Raw genomic sequence first — 20,877 nt, 5'->3', positions numbered from 1 at the left:
TTATACATCTATTCGCCTCGAAGGCGATTTCGCGGTAGAAAAGGACACACAATATTCTGTGACCTTCGTGATTCCCGTTGCATTTTGATACTGGGTTTCGCCGCCCTGACAAGACGGGAGTATCTGGCCCGTGCTATCCTCCGAGGGTCGGTTTTTGGAATCGCCAGTTTGGTTCATGCCAATGCTGCCCTTGGTATCAGGGTACGCATTAAGACGGGACCAGTTGTTTCGAGGCCGCGATGTGGCTCTAAGTTCCGAGCTCCTGGCATGCGAGCTTCCATAGCTGTCGGTCCCACTATCTAAGGAAAAGAAGGAGGGAAAGATCCTAGCAAGTGGCATCCACATCATTGGCAGGCAGGCACAGGTGATCGCCACGTTTTCTTCGAGCATCGTCCATACCGAGGAGGTGATATCGTCTGTAAACGTATCTCGTAAGTGCCTAAGCAAAAGTAACTCGGAGAGGATGATGACACTCACAGGTAGGGTCAGGACTTGTGGACGAGAAGTCCAGGGTCTGCATCCGGACAATGCTTGTAACGACGACACTTGGGAATTTCTGGTCAGTCTTGAGTTGGCGCCTTCGGCTGCGGCTGTGGCACCAAGGTATCGAGGACATACAAAGAGCCAAGGGCAAATATAATCATCAGAGCGATTTTCCGCTTTAATATTATCTTCGACTTGTAGAGTGGATACATCGGCAGCGTCAATATGATGATGTCGGTCGCTATTGAAAAGCCGGCATTGGCGTACCAGTTGGTGGTTATGTTGATGCATGATCCTGGAATGGTCTTGTTCCAGGCTCGGGCAACTGGCGTGCATTGGAATACAGAGGCGAAGAAGGCGCCCACCATATAGGAGGTGATGATAACCAAGAGCACATAACAGGTGATGCGAAACCAACGCTGGATGAAAATGCGTAGATATAGCATCAGAATAGACATCTTTGTCATGTTCATGGTAAGCTTGTAGAAAGCTTGACTAACGAAAAAGAGCTGCCAGGCCTGAAGTTAGCAGCCTATATAACCTTGAGAATCTAGCGCTCCGTGGCCACAACATAGACGTAAAGGAGGGCGGCGAGAACAACTCCCAACGTACCTTCATGGTCATTAGCCTGTGCGGTGTTGTAATATTCGCAATGTGTTGGCCAAAGCCATAGGTGCAGGCCGCCAGCATGAAGGACATGACGATAACCGCAAACATCTGTTAATATAAGTGTTAGGTCTGTATGAGACAGCTCAATTTCACGCATGAAGAACTCACGGAAGACACCAAAATGGTCCAGTCGTCCAAGCCCAGACCCGACTTAGACTTGGCTCGGGACCACAATCGGATCGCCACAAAGGCCGGCGTGGTGACGAGGAAGACGATACATGGCACTTGGATCTCAAAAGCCCTGCTTGGCCCTGGAGTGTTTTTAGACATAGCAGATTGCTAGAGGTCGCCTAGACGTAGATAGTACATATGATCTTATAGAACTGATTAAGACGAAGGTCAACACATATTTTCTCATCATTTTTCCACGCATAATTAGATTATTTTCCGCATTACCGGCGGGATAGCGTGTTAGCGTGTTATGCAGTACAACATAGAGTTACATCGACATTGACAAGGGTCTTATTAGTGGAAGTCTTCGCACTCTACTCCGTAGCGCGCCCTAATCGGGGCATTCACCCGTTTTATCCGAGATCATTGTAAATATAAAAAGAAGGCATCGAAGGCTAGGGTGTTGCAAGATGTGTACGTTATTAATTTCCCGCTGTATGGCGTTAAAGGCGCTAGTTTGGGAATTGTTGGGGGCCAATTCAGAATTAAACAGTCGATCGATGTCAATCAAGTAACATGTACATACCAAGCCACATAGAACCAAATACTTCTATAGTAGACGAAATATTATCAAGAAGATTACCTGTTGGATTGCTTGAGGTTGGACCAGGTGAACTGGGGATTACTCAGCACAGTGCCCGGCCCTGATGCCTGACTACACCAAGTACGGCTAGCGAAATTGCAGTTGATTAAAAACACCTGTGAATGAAAGATTAAAAAGCCCGTATGCTTCCGGTCGAAAAGCGAAACAGGAAAGGTTGCACCCCGTACGCCGTACGGAGTACGGAGTAATCAGCCCCTATATAACTAACCACATACAGCTCAAGGTAGTAACGTGCCCCTGGCTCTGGTGCGACACTGGTCTCCGCCTTGATTTTACACTAAAATAAATCTCAAGCTGCTATATATATGTTTGCATCAGGAGACAACTAATTCTCTTTTTTCTTATACGATTGATACGACTGGTAGAGAGCCACCGATTTAAACGAGAGTCACTACAGTCACTACAGTCACTAGGAGAACTTGGTTCTTTTCCAAACAACCACACCTGCACCATGAAGATCTTCTCCGTCTTCAGTGCCTTGTCAGCGGTGCTATCTTTTGCGGGCATTGTCTCCGCGCAGTCCGACCCTGACCCGATTGGCACCATCTATGATGGCCATGTGCCAGCCGACCTATACGGATCTAGCTACCCCTACCCTTGGCCGGTGAAGCTGTTCAACTTCTCCAATCAACGCCAAAACCTTACAATGGCGTTCATGGACATACCGCCAAAGAAACAAAATAAGCATGAAAAGACAGCGATCTTGCTGCACGGCGGGAACTTCTGCGGCGTCACATGGTCCGACACCGCGCGACACCTGTCGGCCTCCGGATACCGAGTTATCCTGCCCGACGACATCGGCTTCTGCAAATCGAGCAAGCCCCAGGGTTATTCTTACAATGTACAACAGCAGGCGTTGAACATCCACAGTCTGCTCACTGCGCTAGGCATCGATCAAGTCACTGTGATTGGCCATTCGATGGGTGGCATGATCGCCGCCCGCTACGGTCTCATGTACCCGGCCAACGTTCAACAGCTCGTCCTTGTCGATCCACTGGGACTGGAGGACTGGGTAGCCAAGGGTGTGCCCTATTTATCAATCGATGCAACATATGAGAGCCAGATTGTGCAGAACTTTACCACTCTCAAGGGGTATGAGCAGGCCAGCTACTTCCACGGTGCCCCCTGGAAGCCTGAGTATGATACCTGGGTCCACATGCTAGCCGATATCTATGCCGGTGACTATGGCTCCGAGTATTCGTACGTGATGGCCCTCGTCACCGATGCCTTGCTCAGCCAACCTATCATCTACCAACTGCCTCTGCTACAGACACGTACCTACCTCATGGTAGGAGAGAACGACATTACGGCGCTTGGTAAAGCATGGTCATCCCCTGCTGTTGCCGCAAAGTTGGGCCATTATTCTGAACTCGGTCCTGCTGCCGCAGCCATGATCCCCAACTCCACGTTCCACATGTTCCCCGGTCTAGGCCATGCGCCCTTCCTCCAAGACCCTAAAGCATTCTACAGTGTGCTATTTTCTTGGCTAGATTAACTGAGACTGGCGATTGGTACACCATATCATTTGATACAACATGTACTAGACGTACGGGAACCATGTTGTAAATACTTTTTATGTCCTAAGCCATATATATCTATGGTTACCAGGACGATGAAAAAAAGCCTTCTCATACTAAGAGTGAGGAGACATTATATCAAATAATGTACATAGAGACACTTTAGAATAACCCTGCTAAAAGCAAATTCCTCGAATTTCGGCTAAATCGAGTTGCTTAAAGCGCGAAACTGAAATATCTGGTTCACATTGATTGGTTTGAACTTGCATGGACCCTTGAGTGTTTCCCAGTGCCTTCCAATGTTTGAGCAAGATCATCTCATCTGGTCACCTTGTTATCACCAATTTTGTATGTAAAACGCAACACCTCGTTTCTTCACTCTTCACCCACCTTTCAGCTCTGCTCTCTTCATCTTTCTTCAGCTTATCTCATAGCTCATCCATCTTTCGTGAATATGTCTGATCAGGCCCCCGACTCAAGTGGTATGCCAATTATGAAAATCATTTCTTTGGTTGCTAATGCTAATTCTCGACTTGCTAGGCCCTGGCCCTGGCCCATCTTCATCTTCGTCTCCACTGCCCCCAATATCTCCCGAGCCAACATGGTCTACCTCCGCCAGCGACGCAATAACCCAGGATCGACAAAGCCCTCCTAGATTGGTGTCGTTAACGCTATCTGATCAGCTAGTTCTACTGCAAATCTGCCTTGTTTACAAATACCTCTACACAGAACGGCGAGGAAATGCTGATTATTGGCAATGTGTTGCTTCCCACTTTTGGGATATCTCAGGCTGGAGCTGGGCTCGTGTAAGAAATTACGTGCAGCACAACATCCGACGTTATCGTGCGGATCCTCTCAACGTGCGCGACAACCCTGAAGGTCAAATGAAACAACTCTTGCGGGAATTCATTGCCCACATAGACAGCGTCAACAGGCCGGTCCCTCAAATTCAAACCCAACGCCCACTCCCACTCCCATCCTCTTCCTCGCATCCCCAGCATACCATCCATGGTAATTCGCCTGTGGACACGTACTCTCGACCTCCTTCTATGAAAGATTCCGACCAAGAACTCATTGCGAAAAGCAAGGAAGCAGCAATGCGGGGTAACTTTGACGAGGCCAAGTCTCAATTGCTTCGGATCTCAAACAAAGCAGTTCTTGAAACACACCTCGAGGAATTGGACATGATCCGCAAAGATCAAATCCAAACCAACGAAGACATCGAAAGACAAGCCAAGGAAGCCGAGTTGAAGGATGATTGGCAAACGGCCAAGTCTCTGCTGTCTCGCATTGTGGGCGAGGATGGTCCTTTCCTTCTTCTGGCATTGGAATACAGTCGAGCACGGATAGAATGGGACGTTCCCAAAGCAGAAGAAGCGATGGGGCAGCTTAAGAGGAAATACCCCGATCCACGCCTTGAGCAAGTGGAGCTTGACGAGAATTATGTGAATGCAGATATGTCTGGCAACCCGCAGAGGGTCGGTCACTATCGTGGGTTGCTTCGTGCCAACAAAAGGAAGATCGGCACCCTCTGGGAAGAACCCGATGACTTCCGCAAGGTATTCCAGATGATGGCTGAAGAGATGCGCCAAGCTCGTGACAAGGCTTGGTATGCGCGCCCAGCTCCAGCTGGTGAGACAGAGCCTCAATCTCAACCTCAACTTAAGGCACTCAATATCGATGAAGGACTCCGTATGCTAGAAAGGGCGCGGGCAGAAATCGAATCTCAACCGGATACTACCCAAGAACTCCGGCTGTTGGAAATGGCACAGACGGCGCTAATTGATGGACATGACAAGGCCAAAGCTCTCCTATCCCAGGGATCGAGCGAAGAATGCCAAGAAGCCCTCCAAGCATTGGAGCAAAGTGCGTCACAGCTTGTCGCCGACTTTGAGGAGGCTGAGACTTCACTGATCGCCCAGACTAAGGAGGATGAGCCATGTCGATTGACACCCGAGCACCAAATGGCATTGGTGGTTCTTATGGAAGCCGAGGCAAAAGCGAATGAAGAGAAGGTCGAATCTCTACTGGCTCAACTCCCGAGGAATAGTAGTGAGACCAGGAGCCTCCGCAAGGAATGGGATGAAGTGTTTGCCAAGAAGAGCCGCTACCTTGCAACCTGCAGGGCTACACTTCTCGCCGGGGGAAGTTTGGAAGATGTTGAACCAGAGCAGTAACTCGAATCAAGCATCAAGAACGTTGGTGACGATGGGCCAGGTGGAGTGATTGGAGGCAGAACGAATCGATGGAATACTATGTTCATTGTAGAAAGATGAGCAGAGCAAAGCCCCGATATCTGTAGTTTAACATGAATATTTTGCCTCGACCTATTTCAATCAAGTCATCCTCAAGACTCCTCTAACTCCCTCACATTCAATTCCGGTGAGCCGATTTTTTCGTCACCGGGAATTCGAAATTCCCCAGACGTATCTAGCCCAGAGCGCCAATCTTCCGCAGCTGGTGGGCTCCATTCCGCAGCACTATCGAGTACCCCGTCAGCACAAGCAAGAACCAGCGGTGACCAAAGACCATCAACTAGAGATCCCTACCCATGTTCCTGATCCTCGACCTCCTTCGTCCACTGCTCGGGAAGCGGCGGGCGCAGTGTATCTGGCGCGAGCGCCGTATTCAAGCCCTCGGGCCTCGCAGTTCGCCCCATATTATAGTGCGCGTAATTTGAATCGGATTCCGGCCCGGGGGTCTCTTCGTCGTTCACATTCGGAGCTGATTCTGGCGTTTGGGGTTCGAGCGGGGTATCGGCGGATTGGTCTTCGACAGCAACGTCAGAGCTCTCATGAGCTATCCGACGTCCAATTGGTGTCGATGTACCATTGGCTCTGCTTGTTCTGCTTGTTCTGCCATTGTCCGAACCCTTTGTGGATTGCTTGCGGGTGTTGTGGTTCTGGTTCTGGTTCTGAGGTGTCTCTGCCCGTTGAGGGGTTCCGCACCAAGGGCAATCGAATTTGTCTGCGTAGGCGCGGTGCCAGCTTGAGTGTGTATGTTGTTGATATCTTCTCATGATGGAATATGTGATGTGTGGATATAGACTATGTACGGAGTAGGTGGGAAAGAGATATATATATACAAGGGATGAAATAGTAATTGCTTTTTTTCACCTTTTCGGGGACCAAATAGCTTTTTAAAGCGGGGATTGATGGCAAACAATGGAACTATCTAGCCTTTTATTTTTTATTCTTTTTCTTTTGCTTCCTTACTGAACAGCCACCAACTTGCTGTGCTGGCAATGCACTCGTGGGGTTGGGGGCCACTTATCACATTGGCGCTTGTGCATGGGGTCGATCTAATTTTTATTAGGCTACTTGGTACTTTCTTTACATTCATAAGTCCAATGGCATGATGCACTTACAAATAACCATACACTCATACAAGCATACAAACATACAAGCATAAAGATTTAAAACTACACATTACAAAGTATAGATCCCAGCTACAGGCAGATGCAAGGAGGCAAATGAGGGAACAAAGACAGATGGACATTGGGGGAGTAGTTAGAACTGAGTAAAGAAAATTGCCTTAAATGAACACCGAACTAATTGCTCCCAGGAATAAAGACCCCTTCCAATAATAAAGATAAAAAGTGGTATGTGCCATGATCCGTCAAAAACTACATCACATGAATAAAACGCCGGCAGTAGCCTGTTCCCTCGATTGGAAATATTGGTAGGAACTTTTGGTCAGAAAGATAGGAAGCGAGACGCTTAAGCAGCAAGCTTGCGGATCTTCTCCTCGACGCGAGCCTTGCGCTCGGTGTGGGTGAGGCGGTTGACTCTGTACTTCTTGGACTCGGCCTTCCACTCCTCCTTGGTCTTCTTGGGACCAGCATCCTCATCGGCCTTGAAGGGATCCTCACGGATGGCCTTGTGGGCATCGGAGTAGATCTCCTCGAGGTCACCAGCGTCAATCTCGTTCTCAATGTACTTGATGAACTGGGACTTGTAGCGCTCCTCATCCTCATCGGCGAGGGTCTCCATGTACTCAGATACGTGGGAACCGTGGATGTAGTTCTTGAGGGTCTCGGCGTCGAGCTCCTCGGACTCGATGTCGTAACCGGGGAAACGGCGGTCGGAGTGGGGGATGAAGATACCACCGTCGGAGGCACCCTTCATGGCAGCGAAGACACGGTTACCGGTGGAGGTGCGGACAAGACCAACATCGAGGAAGGCCTTGAAGGGGCGGCGCTCGCCATCATCGGTCTCGATGGCCTCGGTGAGAGTGTGCTCACCGGTAGCCTCCTCGACACCCTTGAACTGCTCGTCAATGTTGAGCTTCTTGAGGACACGACGGGCAAGGAGAAGACCGGTGGCGTAGGCAGCAGCCCAGTTGGTAAGACCCTGGTCAATGCCGTACTTGGGGAGCTCGTGGGCGTAGGCAGCGGCGAGAACCTTGTCACCGGTGACCTCAGAGTAGACGATCTGGGTGATGATGTCGCGGTTGGTGAAGCGAACAACCATGCGGTACTTGGGCGCGTTGTACTTGTTCTTGGCCTGGGTGATCAGGCGCTTGCGAGCATAGTAGTCGGTCTTACCCTCGCGGCGGCGACGGTACTTAGTCTGGAAGCGACTATAGTTGGAAAAGTCAGTAAACAGTGACCTCATGGAGAAGATTATCGGTAAAGGATTTTTTAACTCACCTGAAGTAGGCGTTCGACTTGACGTTCTTGGTGAAAGGCTATAAAGCGAGATCGCGAGTCAGCAATTAACGCTTCAGAAATTACGCCGAAGCAACTTGCAGGGACCCGGCTCCGATGGGAATCGGAGAGGAAATAAAATGCAAAAGGAATGCATAATGACTTTTCAGCCATCAGTCGAACTCACCATTTTGACGGGGTGTCGAGGGGCGCTGGAGATGGACGAAGAAGAGGAAGTGAGAAATTTCGTGGGTCGACTTTGTGCGGGATTTCGCTTAGCGTGTGGCTGCATCCCCCGCCAGAAAATGAGGTCGGCGACGAGTGGAACATTATTTTTGGCACTTCTTGACTATGGAACAAACAAGAAAATTGATAATAAATCCAAAAGAATTGGGAAAATTAAGAAAATGTAGGAAATGTAGAAAATGTTATAGAATTCTTATTCTCCATCCTTATTCTCCATCTTCACTACATATGATCCTGATATTCTTCTCGAAATAACTAGTGTTTCTATGTATAACGCCTCACAATCGGGCCTTGTCCTCGTCCAGCAACTGAAGGCCTGTGATCTTCTCTAGTTCCCTGACCGCATCTTGGGTCTTTCCAAGTGTTACTTTGACCGTACGCATGCCGGCTTTCTTCGCCCCCTTCAAGTTCTCGCCAATATCATCGAAGAACACAACATCGTCGGGATTAGATCCGGCCAGTCCTCGCCTCTTAGCTAAAGTGTCCATCTCCTGTAACGCCACCTGGTAGATTTTCGGGTCAGGTTTGCGGAGGCCTGTGTGCGCAGATGAGATAAAGAAATCGAATTGCTTCTTGACATCGGATGCATTATTGTATTCATGTCCGTCGGGGAATATAACAGTGTTGGATAGAGCGCCCATCAGGAACTGTCCCGACTCTTTCAATTTCTTCAGAGCTGGGTACATATATCGGTCTGGTGTACGAGATATCCGCATCATCTCCCAGAATAACCATTCTGCATCCACCGTCGGCAGTGGAGGGATGGTGGAACTATCTGTGCCTTGCTTCTTTTGAAGTTGTTGGTGGAATTGTGTCCATAGTTCAGGGCTTCTTAGGTCTGCATTGAACCCCGCAAAGAAATCGGCGTCCATCTTGATGTCGCCCCGTTCGAGCTTGTGCCAGCTACCATTCGGCGCCGTTCTCGAGATACTGAAATTGACCCATCCTGGTGGTATGTTTTGGGAAATTTCATAGTCAAGAATAGCCTGGAATGGAGATACAACCTAAAGATTCGTCAGATATATGTATTGTCAAATTTCAGGTCAAGTGGCTGACTTACACACACGCCTCCAATGTCAAACAGTAGGCCCACCGGCCGCTTGATCTCTGTCATCTTAAGATGATAATGAGGTTTCTAGCGATAGTAGAGGTCGTTGTAAGATATGTGGCAGTTTAGTTCTAACTTGTGAGCTAAATGAGTTGTGATGACATTGGAATCACAACGAATTGAATTACTCTGAAGGCGATCTGGACCTAAAAGACGGTCAGATTGCCGAGGTACATACACTCCAGACCGAGGATATACTCCAGATCAAGAAACCCTAGAAACTCCATTATTGCGCTGCTCGAACCATACATTTACAAGTGAACTATCATTTAATCTATATTCTGGAATTCCTTTCTTTATTTTATGCTGGTTTATTGCTCAAATCGGGCTCGGCCATCTCGTAAAATCGCATTTGTAGAGGGACACGTGATGTCTTATCGATAAGAACGCGCTCACAGAAGATCGCGAGACTTTTGAAGACCCAGGAATGGTACTTCTTTAACACCATTTGGGCTGTGTCAGAAATGGATTCAACTCGAACTATATCTGAGTTGAAATCTGCATTTATCTGGAGCCAAGTCCGCATCTTCTCTGAGAGCCTCGATTTACCCGAAGACTGGCGAAACTATGCTGCTGAAACCACCGAAGGTGATCTAAGTGACAAGGTGATCGAAGATGTTCTACACAAAGGTCAGAATACGAATGGCAATTGAACAAGACAAATTATCTATTCCTTTGCACCCAGTTGCGTGATGAATATGATACTCATAGTCCCATAGTAAATGCAGCTGCTAAGCAGCACAATCGTGTTGTTTATTCCTCCCAAGCGATACACCATGTCGCCCAACAGATCGCAAACCTGTACTGGTCATCGGTTAGCCAAGAGGCACGAAGTCGGGATGCCTTTGCTCGAGGTATCGAAAAAACAACAGATTTATCAAGGGAAATGTAAGAATTCATCCATTTCTATACAAGGTATGACAACACTGACTATATGGATTAGCAACATCACAAAGATGCCTGTCACCTTGGAAAGCCAGGAAGCAAGCGAAGAAGAGCATACAAGGTCAGTTTAACACCGCATCCGGATTTTCTCCGATTGAAGTTTCACCTGCCTTACACCAGTCGCACAGATACCGGGAGCTCCGTGAGCGGCTCGCGAGTCTCGACAGTCAACGGCAGCAACGGCAACGGCGCCTTGATCAGTTACAACATCTTCGACGATTAGTCGAGCCATTCAAGGATCCCCAAAATGACATTCAACCCAATCTTATTACGAAGGATGGAGAACTTGTTCAAGAATTGGAGAAAATGCGCATGCTCGTAGCTAGAGTTGGAGGCCGGATTGCACAACAGAAAAGAAGCAGCGGTGTCCTTGAAAATTATGATTACTCACTTCCAGGCTCTGGTGAGAGATTGGAAGCCCTGTTGGATATGCCTTGACGAAACCAAAATACCCCATGCCCACAGCTGCATACAATGAACATTTGAAGTTACCTGCGATACGACATGATTATGCATATATTTTATCGATGGTAGTTTCCTTGCTTTTCTATTTGGATTTCAAGAGAAAACGTTGCCGCGGATACGATGTTCCAATATCTATGTACCTTCCATCATGCACATAGTATATACATGTATAGCCTCATGGATGTCAACAAAAGAACGTAAGGAAGGAAGGTACGTATCAATCACCGACAGCAGAAATTCAATTCTAGACTTTATAGTACACGTGCCCTTGCACCAAACATTCAAGATTTCATACTGGGCGAGGGCCCATTTTCTCTCCAAATCTCGACCGTCATTGATCCATTACACTTACACACTCGTCCTCCGCCGCTCGGGAAGAAATAGGCTTCGCCCCACCAATATGTTGGGAAACCAACTTCCCTAGATGAGTTTTCTTGTCGATTTTCTTTGCAGCCACATAGTTGTCATTTTCTATCCGAATGAGTACCCTCAAGAAGATGAAGGAGCTTGTTGGAATGGGGCAATCACGTGAACATTCGAGATCACGTGTTGACTCGGCGATGGCCCCACCTGCTAGCGTGAGCTCCCAGCACAACACGCTTGTCGGCTGCCTACTAGAGACCTGTGATTCCGATCAAATCTCCCTAAACGAGAGTGCTATTGATTCAGACCCGAGTGATAGTGACGATACTGTCCCTGATTTGAGTGCACCCGCCACAATCGAGGGCGACACTTCCCCCTCCCCTTCCAAGGCTTTCACGCGTGGGCATCGCCGTCGCTCCACGCACGTTACTCGCCGTGACCTTGAGAAGTTTCAATCGGAGGTCCTAGGAGTTGAAAACCACGCCTCTTGGTTCGACGAAGATAACGGCACCGGTACCCCACAAGCCTTTACCCCGGACGACCCTCAACTTGAGGAACTGAATCGCGCTTTCGCCGACGCCGACGTCTCTATGAACACAAACACCACAAATATGGCTACCAACGGTACCGGCTCCGGCAACTTCTCGGGTTACGTTGAAAACAGCACTGGCGCGATGAACATACCCAACATCCCTCCCCGCCAGGCTCCGTCTCCTTCTCCTTCCCACAATTCGGTCACCACCCAGGTCAATGGCGGCGGAATGGGCGCCATGGGTGCAGCAATTCCTATGAATGCTGGCCATCAGATGGATTTGCACCATCTCTATGAAATGGTTGTGGAATTGAGCGATGTGTTGAAGAACAACCGAGATGTGACCAAAAACATCGTCGCGAATGCGGAGGATATTGTGGTATGTGGGACCCACAATATGCATTCAAATTTGATATTCAGCTAACACAAATTTAGAAGAACGGTATTGTCGATAGCTCTAGCGCGAATGGCCAGCAGAGCGATAACCTCAGTATGTTGACCCCTGGGCAGATCGATTTACATCCTCGTTTACTAACGTCTCGAGCAGCCGCCCGGATTGCCGAACTCGAGCGTGCGCTGGCCAAGGAAAAGCTTGTCAGTGCGGATCACAAGCATCATCGCGAGGAAAACATGAAGATGATCCAGGAATTTGAAACTGCCGTGGGTATCATGGTCGAGCAAATCCGCAACTATTGCCAGAACAACAACATGCACTACCTTGCCCAGAAGAAGCATTACAACAATATTCTCCAAGCTGAGCGCGACGCCCATCTGGAAAGCCGACTCGACCGGGACTACTGGCATGCACAGACCATGAAATGTGCTGAAATGATCCGCACCGCTTACCGTCTCAAATGCGAGGAAGATGATGTGCCTACCCGTGTCATCTCTGGTCTGCAGAATGAAGTTCGCGCCTACCGCTTTGCACTTGGCATGGAACCTGAGAAGCCCGAGGAGGAATATGGCTGGGAATATCTTAAGACTATCCCCGGCCTGGAGTAAATAGAGGCTTTATGTGCGGAAGGACTACGGAATGTCCCTAATTCCCATGGTCCACTTGACGCTGTGATGACTGTTTCTTTTCATCGCATACCCCTCGGAGGCGTTTGTGCTTTTCTTTTTCTTTTTCTTTTTTTGTTGTCGGCTCGGCACTTTTTCCCCCCAAGACATGGTGGCGTTTTTAGGCGTTTTTACTATCGCGGATACCCGTATTTATTGAGCGTTATGGGTGTTTGACACCAGTATCCTCCCTTTTTTTTTTTATGTCGAAACTAAATTCATCTTTAACATCTTCACCCCACCTAATCCACTGTAAACTAGTACTTTATAGGTATGGAATACATACCTAGGTAGTTATAGTATGTTGTACTCCGTACTAGGATTTGTGTCTTCCGCCACCGGAAAACTGAACATTCTCCGGATTGGTTCAATTCCCACTTTGGTCTTTGCCCCTCAATGAAAATATACTTTTTCAATAAGTTCATTAGCCGTAAATTTGTAAATTTGTAAATTCATTATGTTACATGCTCACGTGCTCCGAACCCCCCCGATTATGTCACCTTAGTTACATGCTTCCAAGGATAATTAAGGTGAATCCGGAAAGTCTGCCAATGTTACTCTTCCTATCCCTTTTAGTAACCTCTTGCATGATTTCACTATGCATTACTTGATGAATCAAGCCATGCCATTTGGTTGTCGTTTACTGTAGGGGGTACTTCAAACACATCTGGAGAGCTCTCGGTCGCAGATCATACGGCATTTTATAGCATTTCCCACCATTTCCACCTTATTCGTTGTCACCGGGCCTCTAGTTTTGTCCACCTGATTCTCCTTTCGAATCGTTTTGCGCTCATCGGCGGGAAGTGGGGGACCAGCCAATTATGCGTCGTTCGATCTAGTCCTATCCAGTCATTGCGCTCTTTATACGACGCCACACCGCTGATAAACCCTCGACGACTTGCTGGGGATTGCGAAATCCCTTTATTTTTTGGTCTCTGACCTTTGAGGGATTTCAAAATGGAGGGAGTTCAGACTGTGGACGTGAGCTGGCTTCATCATTCACAAAAGGGTGAGTCCCACTTTCTATGCTAGTGTACCTCTCCAGCTCCCGGGTTATGACCGGGGTGTTGGGAGGTCCTCAAATTGGGACAGCTTCTGACACTCTCTTCAGATCATTTGTCTCGCACGAAGTCAGTATCAGCGAGCGATAAACCTGGTACAGAAGCAGAGCCAACAACCTCTCAACCTAACTCGCACCGGAGATCTCGTTCAAACAGCAACCCAGAACCGAAGCAAGCTCCCCAGAAAGATACAGCGCCAGTACAAGCGAAACCACCACCAGCCGAGAAGAACGAGGAGCAAAAGCCTTCTACTCCATCACCAGTGTCGCGGAAGACAGACCCCAAACCCATCGGACGACGAAACTCATGGATCTCTAGTCTAAGCTCGAAGTTTTCCTCTGGATCTACCCCACCGTCGCAACCTAGTCTAAAGGCCAGTCCCGCTAGTCCGAAAACAACCTCACCTCTCGAAACGCATAACCCATTCGGCGCCGCCTACTCCCCGAGGGACAAGGAAGAGGAGAAGAAAGACGATTCTAATCCCTTTACTTCGTCATCACCCAAGGGGCCCTCGTTTATTCACAATGCACTACGCAAGTTCTCGTCCAACTCGGGCGGGTTGCCCAAGTTGAATCCCAATGGCTCGATTTGTCCACGTCGCGTCATGAACATCGACCAAAGTCGGCACCGATGCAAGATTGCGGACTTGAACCAGGCCAAACTCAACCGAGTAGCGTTCTGTGTGGATGTTGAAATCGCAGGAATCTCCCATCGGGATGATGACGAGGAAGCTCCCCCAACAAATCAATTACGACAGCCTTTACCTGAGTCTACTCACTACAAGTCTAAGAAGGCTGATCTCAAGTCCAAAGAACAAGACGAAGCTGGAGCTTTGAAACATCCCCAGGCTACTCTCGCTGAGAAGGACAGCTTGCCTCCGGTTCCAGCTCCGGTTCCAGTCCCGGTTCCAGACCCGGCCACCGGCGATGCAAAGGCCCAGTCTAGTTCTCCCCCGACAAATGCCACCAGTCCTAGCGGGGAAGGTACTGATCCAACAAGGAAGCAAGAGAGGAAGAAACGGTCTGAGGCGGAGCGGAAAGAACGGAAGGAGAGAAAGCGAAGACAAGCAGTCGCAAATGGTTCGGTTCCATTACAACTCGATGCAGAGAATGACGAAGAATATTCTCGAGGTCCGGCACCAGCACCAGGTACACCTCCGTCCAAAACGCAAAGCCACCCGACAACCGATCCAGTGCGTATCTATCGCCGTTGTTGCCAGCTACGTGAGACACCTGTTCTCAAAAGAGTTGTTGATGAGATCTCCAAGCCATCATCAACACTGGCCGAGTCACCCGGCACGGTAGCAGCTTTGGATCTGAGCAATTTCCCCATGACCTCACAGGATTTGACAACATTCAGCGACTGGCTCGCGGTCGTTCCAGTCCGTAAACTCATCCTTGAAAACTGTGCATTGACAGATACTTCCGTTCGAGCTATCCTTTCAGCCCTACTTTCTACCAAGACGATTGAGCAGATGCGCTATCGACGAAGACGATCACGAAGACCAGGATCTCCAGACTCCAATGATCATGAACGATACGGTGTTGTGGAAAAGCTTTCTCTGAAGGACAATCTGAAGATAGGACGGGAGGGATGGCGCCACATCAGCCTTTTTATTCATCTGTCGAAATCGTTGAAAGCCATCGATTTGTCGGGTATTCCTTTCCCTCAAGGACAGGTTGCGATCGATGGTTCTGGGACAACGGACCAACCCCAGTCTCCTATGGCCGATGTGAGCATTATCTTCGCGAGTGCCCTGGCAGAACGCTTTGCTGGGGATCATCTTGAAGAATTGCTCATGAGCGAATGTAATCCTTCGGTCGATGCCGTAAAGCAAATCTGCCAGGCCACCACCAAAATGGGCCTGCGAAGACTTGGCTTTGCGAACAATGGGCTGACGAGAGAGGGCCTGGAGTATGTGGTCGAGTACCTGAAAGCCGGACAGTGTGAGGGACTGGATCTAGGTGGCAACGCTATAAAGGATGATCTTGATCTTGTCACGGAGGCGATCGAACCTGAAACACCGCTTTATGCGCTGAGTCTCGCGGATTGCTCCCTCAACCCGTCAGTGATTTCTCCACTGCTCCAATCGCTCGCGCAGATTCATAACCTCCGGTTCATCGATTTCTCTCACAATCGCGAATTATTCTCGTCTCAGCCTAACGCGCTGGGGGCTTTCCGTCGCTTCCTGCCGAAAATGCCGTCTCTGAAGCGCTTCCACCTCGCCGATGTCAACTTGTCACCAGATCATGTCATTGGTCTTGCTGAGGTATTGCCGGAGTGCCCCAGTCTGTGCCATCTCAATATTTTGGAGAATCAACAGATCGTGGATTTGGCTTCTACCACCGACCCCGTTGCCCAGGAAGAAGCATGTGCTGTGTATGCGTCAATGATGGCAGCTGTCCGTGTTTCACGGACAATCATTGCAGTCGACATCGATGTTCCCGTTGCAGAGAACAACGAAGTTGTTAAAGCTCTAGGATCACAGATTGTGGCTTACTCGCTGCGGAATCTTGAAGGCGGCGCCATCGCAGAGGAGCTTTCTGACTCTAATTGTCCACTTGTGGATGTCCCTGTACCAGACATTTTACAGCATATTGTCGGACATTCTGGTATTTCCGAAGAGCCTTATGATGATGAAGATGAGGCCGCCCCCGACGAGGATTATGTTATCGGCGGCACAGGTGTTGTCAAAGCATTGGGTGTTTGTCTCGGGAACCTGGACCAGCATGGTCTCGATGTTCTCGGGGAGCAGTCTTTACCAGCCAGTGGTACCACAACTCCCCGCCGCCGCAAGCCTCGAGGTGTTCCTACCAAGCGGCCTCGCGACATGTCGAAGAATCTACTGGAATCCGCGCGCAATATCAGAGTCCGGATTCAGTCGGCTCTTATTCGCGAAGATCGTGCTGGCAATGACGCGAATTATCGCCGCCTGCAATTTTTGGACATGACCTTGCATAGGATGATCCAACGCTTTGAGGATGAATACCCAGAAACTCGTATCATTCCTCAACTTCCGCCCGCTATCCCGGTCCCCGACACCATCTCCCAACATTCCGGTGATGACGATGGAAGCGGCTCTATCGGTGCTAGCGGTAATCTGAACAGTAGTCATCTTGAGGAGATTGGCGGCGACGAGGAAGACACCGACCAATATGCCGTTCGCCTTTCTCGCACCGGCTCCATGACTTCCCTCCACTCTCGCGCCATGACCTCCCAAGAAGGACACATCCACCGCATCGGCCAGAACCTCCGCCGCGACTTCCTCAAACCGTCTCTAGTTCCAGGCGACGGCGACGAAGATTTCGAGTACGAAGACGATAACTCGCACATTGTCGCTCTCCGGCAAAAGCTGGATCTCCTGCACGAGGAGCAGTCTCTGTCTCAATTCGATGATTTTGACGCCGACATGGCTTATAACCATCTCGGGACTACTGTCGATGAACTCTATGCTGCTCAGCAGCAAGACGCCGAAGGATTCGAGCGTTTCAAGCAGTCTCAGATTGCCGCCCAGATAAACAGTGGCATTCGTCCAAGGGATAATGTAAAGCCCAGGACAGGCTGCGATGAACCAGGGAGCAAGTCCTAAATTTTTCATTCATTATCATCTCGATTTACGAACTTGAACCCTTATGTATTTTTTGCCAACCCTTTGTTTTATTATACCTGTATATACTCCATGCGCGCATATACCTTCTCGCGCTCTTTCAACCCTAATCATCCGTGTGTATCAGATCGGAAATGGCGAAGAACATCGGACTAGTAGTATATACTATCAATTTAAGATTCATAGTATATTTTTCACTGAGAACCTTGGAAGTCTTTATGTTTGCTAAACTAATAGTATTCTCTCGATTGACGGTGAGTGGATACTGTCAGCTTTAAAGATGAAGCGGCCTTTGCGATGACAGAGCCCGACAGGCTTGACCCGTATGGTCGAGACTGAGCCGAATCGCGTACGTTGTACTCCGGTGTATGATATAGCTAATATTATTGTACCTTCTTACTCCGCTGAATTCTGAGAGGATTAACTAGTTAAGTGCTGGTTAACTAACTAGTTAATTTATCTCCGCGTTTTGGGCGAGTTTATAGTGTTTGCTGCCTTATGCCAATAGCATTACCAAAAGTGGGTTCCTCGGCTGAACATCCCCCAGTTTCCTGGGGTATCACATGTCACCTCCGTCATGGCAATGGACCCTTTCTCCTCAACTTCCTCAACCATTTCCACTCCCTCAAACCCTTCGACCCCCTCGACTCATTCAACGGCGGACATGTATGCACCCAAATTTGGCTGATAAGCATCCAACAGCTCCGCCATGGCCGCTCAGTCCAGACTACTACCGCCCGAACGTTCTATCAAGCAGATCCTCTCCAGCCTAACAACCCTCTACCTGCGAAACCGCACCCACATCTCACGCGCCGTATATCTCGCCCTCTTTGCTGCGCTTGCCAAACGAATCCACAATGCCATCTCCGAGCAGAAAGCCGCGTCACAGCAGGTAGACCTGCGCCGGCGGCCCGGCACCAGCAGTCTAGGTGATGAGGAACAACCCCGCAAGAAGCGCGTGGAGATCAACCGGGAATTCTTCAAGAACTTGCTCAGCTTACTCAAGATCGTCATACCCGGATGGCGAAGCAAGGAGCTACGACTGCTGGTGAGCCACAGTGTCTTCCTGGTGCTGCGGACAGTGCTTAGTTTGTACGTCGCCGAACTCGACGGAAGACTTGTGAGCAACTTGGTGCGCGGTAGAGGAAAGGATTTCTTGCTCGGTCTTTTTTGGTGGATGATTGTGGCTATCCCTGCTACGTTCACTAATTCTATGGTAAGCCCCCAGTGATGGGAGCCAGGTTTCCCCATCTGCGCTGCTGACATGCGGCCGTTACATACATTTGCTAACTCGATGCTTTGCCGTATTAGCTCTCCTACCACCAGTGCAAGCTTGCTCTCAGCTACCGCAAGCGTCTCACAGACTATATCCACGAAAAGTATCTGTCTAATATGACTTTCTATGCCATCTCCGCCTTGGACGATCGAATAAAGAATCCCGACCAACTCGTCACAGTCGATGTGTCTCGCTTCTCGGACAGTCTCGCAGAACTATATTCCAATTTAGCTAAGCCTATTCTCGATATGGCTATTTACAACTACTCGCTCTCGAAGAACGTGGGAGGCGAAGGGCTGTTCATCATGAGTCTGCTAGTGCAGCTGTCTGCGAACGTCATGCGTATGCTGACTCCACCATTTGGCAAATATGTTGCCGATGAGGCCCGACTAGAGGGCGAGTTCCGTTTCCTTCATTCACGGCTTATTGATTATAACGAAGAAATTGCGCTTTACCACGGCCACGAGGCCGAGAAGGATACCCTAGACAAGGGTTATTTCACGCTGATCAAGCATGTGAACCGCATTCTGCGCCGGCGGCTTTACCATGGATTTATGGAGGACTTTGTGATCAAGTATTTCTGGGGAGCTATGGGCTTAGTGCTTTGTAGTGTTCCTGTCTTCTTCAAGATTCCCGGGCAGGCTACCCATAGCATGGGAGACCACACAGAAAGTAAGTTATTGTCGTTTGATGTTGAACTTGTAGGTTCTGATCATCCCCAGGCTTCGTCACAAATCGTCGAATGCTGCTTTCCTCCTCGGATGCCTTTGGCCGATTAATGTTCTCCTACAAGGAGATCTCGGAGCTGGCTGGCCACACTTCGCGTGTCTCCTCATTGCTGGAGGTTATGGACGATCTCCTCGCTGGAAGGTTCGAAAAGAAGTTGGTATCTTCCGCTTCGACAGAAGAGAATGCACAGGTGTTGTCTGGTCGGGGTAAAGTCATAGAAAGCGACGCCATTGAGTTCACCGACGTACCGATCGTATCCCCAAACGGTGACGTATTGGTGCGAAAGCTGTCCTTCACTGTTAACCCCGGCGATCACCTTCTGATAGTTGGACCCAACGGGTGCGGCAAATCGTCTCTCTTCCGGATCCTAGGCGGGCTCTGGCCGGTATACGGGGGTACGGTGAAGAAACCTCCCTTCCAGGATATTTTCTACATTCCACAACGACCATATCTGTCCCGTGGGACTCTGCGGCAGCAAGTGATCTACCCAGATGGAGTGCGCGAGATGCGCGCCAAGGGTATCACTGACGCCGACCTCTACGAAGTCCTATCAGTGGTTGAGATCGCGTCTGTCGTAGACCGTCCTGGGGGGCTGGGATGCAGAGGAAGAATGGCGAGATGTTCTATCCGGTGGTCTGCAGCAGCGCATTGCTATGGCTCGGTTATTCTATCACCGACCCAAGTTCGCCATTTTGGATGAGTGCACATCTTCGGTGACGCTGGAAATTGAGAAAGTCATGTACGAGACTGCCAAGAAGCTTGGCACTACGCTCATGACTGTCTCGCACCGACGCAGTCTGTGGAAGTATCACCAGAAGATCCTGCAATTTGATGGACAGGGTGGATATATATTCACCGGTCTAGACTGGGAGCGGCGCTTAAAACTCGAAGAGTAAGTTTTCCCCAGTTCCCCAGTTTCGATTCTCCAGGTTGAACACCTATTAACTTTGTTTTTTTGTTTTTATTTGTTTCCAGTGAGAAGGAAGAGTTGGACTTGCAGTTACGGGCTGTACCGGAATTGCAACGCCGTGTTGCCGAGTTAACGGCTTAGTTTCTTAAGTTTATATGATTTATAACTATCATTATTATAGCGTTGAAATGTATGATGTGTATAATGTCCACTTATAAATGTCATTGGCCAATCCAATCCAAGACTTAAGTCTTGGTATTCCACTACCGTAGCGGACCCCTAATAACAACCAATTAGGGTCTGTTCTATCAACATTCGAATTCTCACGATGTTCAGATGAGCTCGCCCTTTGCGGCCCACACTGATGTCGTTTAATATCCCTACGTCATACTATCTTGGTTGATCTGGTTTGCCACGGAATATCAGCTTATTCAATACTTAGGATCGTGACTCGGCAGTCTTGCTTCATTTCCTTTTTTTTTTA

At 49.0% G+C, this 20,877-nt stretch overlaps 10 protein-coding genes across 10 annotated transcripts; 6 read left to right on the top strand and 4 right to left on the bottom strand.

The window, feature by feature from the left end:
* N7516_001141 (uncharacterized protein) lies at positions 1–1,422 on the bottom strand (the record flags this gene model as incomplete). Its single annotated transcript, XM_057213863.1, has 5 exons — positions 1–416; positions 478–545; positions 619–992; positions 1,096–1,200; positions 1,261–1,422. 5 exons carry the CDS (start codon positions 1,420–1,422, stop codon positions 1–3), a joined length of 1,125 nt encoding a protein of 374 aa, XP_057075746.1.
* A 956-nt stretch (positions 1,423–2,378) lies between these two features.
* Positions 2,379–3,422, top strand: N7516_001140 (alpha/beta fold hydrolase; the record flags this gene model as incomplete). Its single annotated transcript, XM_057213862.1, has 1 exon — positions 2,379–3,422. The coding sequence occupies one exon, from the start codon at positions 2,379–2,381 to the stop codon at positions 3,420–3,422; it is 1,044 nt and encodes a 347-aa protein (XP_057075745.1).
* Positions 3,423–3,898: 476 nt separating this feature from the next.
* Positions 3,899–5,621, top strand: N7516_001139 (uncharacterized protein; the record flags this gene model as incomplete). Its single annotated transcript, XM_057213861.1, has 2 exons — positions 3,899–3,926; positions 3,985–5,621. 2 exons carry the CDS (start codon positions 3,899–3,901, stop codon positions 5,619–5,621), a joined length of 1,665 nt encoding a protein of 554 aa, XP_057075744.1.
* Positions 5,622–5,791: 170 nt separating this feature from the next.
* Positions 5,792–6,463, bottom strand: N7516_001138 (uncharacterized protein; the record flags this gene model as incomplete). The annotated part of the gene is made up of 2 exons (XM_057213860.1): positions 5,792–5,924; positions 5,994–6,463. 2 exons carry the CDS (start codon positions 6,461–6,463, stop codon positions 5,792–5,794), a joined length of 603 nt encoding a protein of 200 aa, XP_057075743.1.
* Positions 6,464–7,163: 700 nt separating this feature from the next.
* On the bottom strand, positions 7,164–8,282 carry N7516_001137 (60S ribosomal protein uL18; the record flags this gene model as incomplete). The annotated part of the gene is made up of 3 exons (XM_057213859.1): positions 7,164–8,025; positions 8,096–8,133; positions 8,280–8,282. The coding sequence occupies 3 exons, from the start codon at positions 8,280–8,282 to the stop codon at positions 7,164–7,166; spliced, it is 903 nt and encodes a 300-aa protein (XP_057075742.1).
* A 334-nt stretch (positions 8,283–8,616) lies between these two features.
* N7516_001136 (HAD family hydrolase) lies at positions 8,617–9,452 on the bottom strand (the record flags this gene model as incomplete). Its single annotated transcript, XM_057213858.1, has 2 exons — positions 8,617–9,342; positions 9,399–9,452. The coding sequence occupies 2 exons, from the start codon at positions 9,450–9,452 to the stop codon at positions 8,617–8,619; spliced, it is 780 nt and encodes a 259-aa protein (XP_057075741.1).
* Positions 9,453–9,910: 458 nt separating this feature from the next.
* Positions 9,911–10,854, top strand: N7516_001135 (kinetochore subunit FTA4 family protein; the record flags this gene model as incomplete). Its single annotated transcript, XM_057213857.1, has 4 exons — positions 9,911–10,076; positions 10,166–10,334; positions 10,390–10,452; positions 10,520–10,854. The coding sequence occupies 4 exons, from the start codon at positions 9,911–9,913 to the stop codon at positions 10,827–10,829; spliced, it is 708 nt and encodes a 235-aa protein (XP_057075740.1). The 3' UTR covers positions 10,830–10,854.
* Positions 10,855–11,335: 481 nt separating this feature from the next.
* Positions 11,336–12,753, top strand: N7516_001134 (uncharacterized protein; the record flags this gene model as incomplete). Its single annotated transcript, XM_057213856.1, has 3 exons — positions 11,336–12,130; positions 12,187–12,241; positions 12,299–12,753. The coding sequence occupies 3 exons, from the start codon at positions 11,336–11,338 to the stop codon at positions 12,751–12,753; spliced, it is 1,305 nt and encodes a 434-aa protein (XP_057075739.1).
* Positions 12,754–13,767: 1,014 nt separating this feature from the next.
* Positions 13,768–17,460, top strand: N7516_001133 (putative cell wall biogenesis protein Mhp1; the record flags this gene model as incomplete). Its single annotated transcript, XM_057213855.1, has 2 exons — positions 13,768–13,819; positions 13,922–17,460. 2 exons carry the CDS (start codon positions 13,768–13,770, stop codon positions 17,458–17,460), a joined length of 3,591 nt encoding a protein of 1,196 aa, XP_057075738.1.
* Positions 17,461–18,187: 727 nt separating this feature from the next.
* On the top strand, positions 18,188–20,534 carry N7516_001132 (ATP-binding cassette long-chain fatty acid transporter PXA2; the record flags this gene model as incomplete). Its single annotated transcript, XM_057213854.1, has 5 exons — positions 18,188–18,694; positions 18,790–19,426; positions 19,477–20,057; positions 20,125–20,375; positions 20,459–20,534. The coding sequence occupies 5 exons, from the start codon at positions 18,188–18,190 to the stop codon at positions 20,532–20,534; spliced, it is 2,052 nt and encodes a 683-aa protein (XP_057075737.1).
* Positions 20,535–20,877: the final 343 nt, after the last annotated feature.

This window comes from Penicillium verrucosum (assembly GCF_028828655.1).
Source record: "Penicillium verrucosum strain IBT 35672 chromosome Unknown utg000001l_segment0_segment0, whole genome shotgun sequence".
Taxonomy (NCBI): Eukaryota; Fungi; Ascomycota; class Eurotiomycetes; order Eurotiales; family Aspergillaceae; genus Penicillium; species Penicillium verrucosum.
The sequence above is the reverse complement of the archived record's forward strand: the minus strand, read 5'-3'. Positions and strand labels throughout refer to the sequence as shown.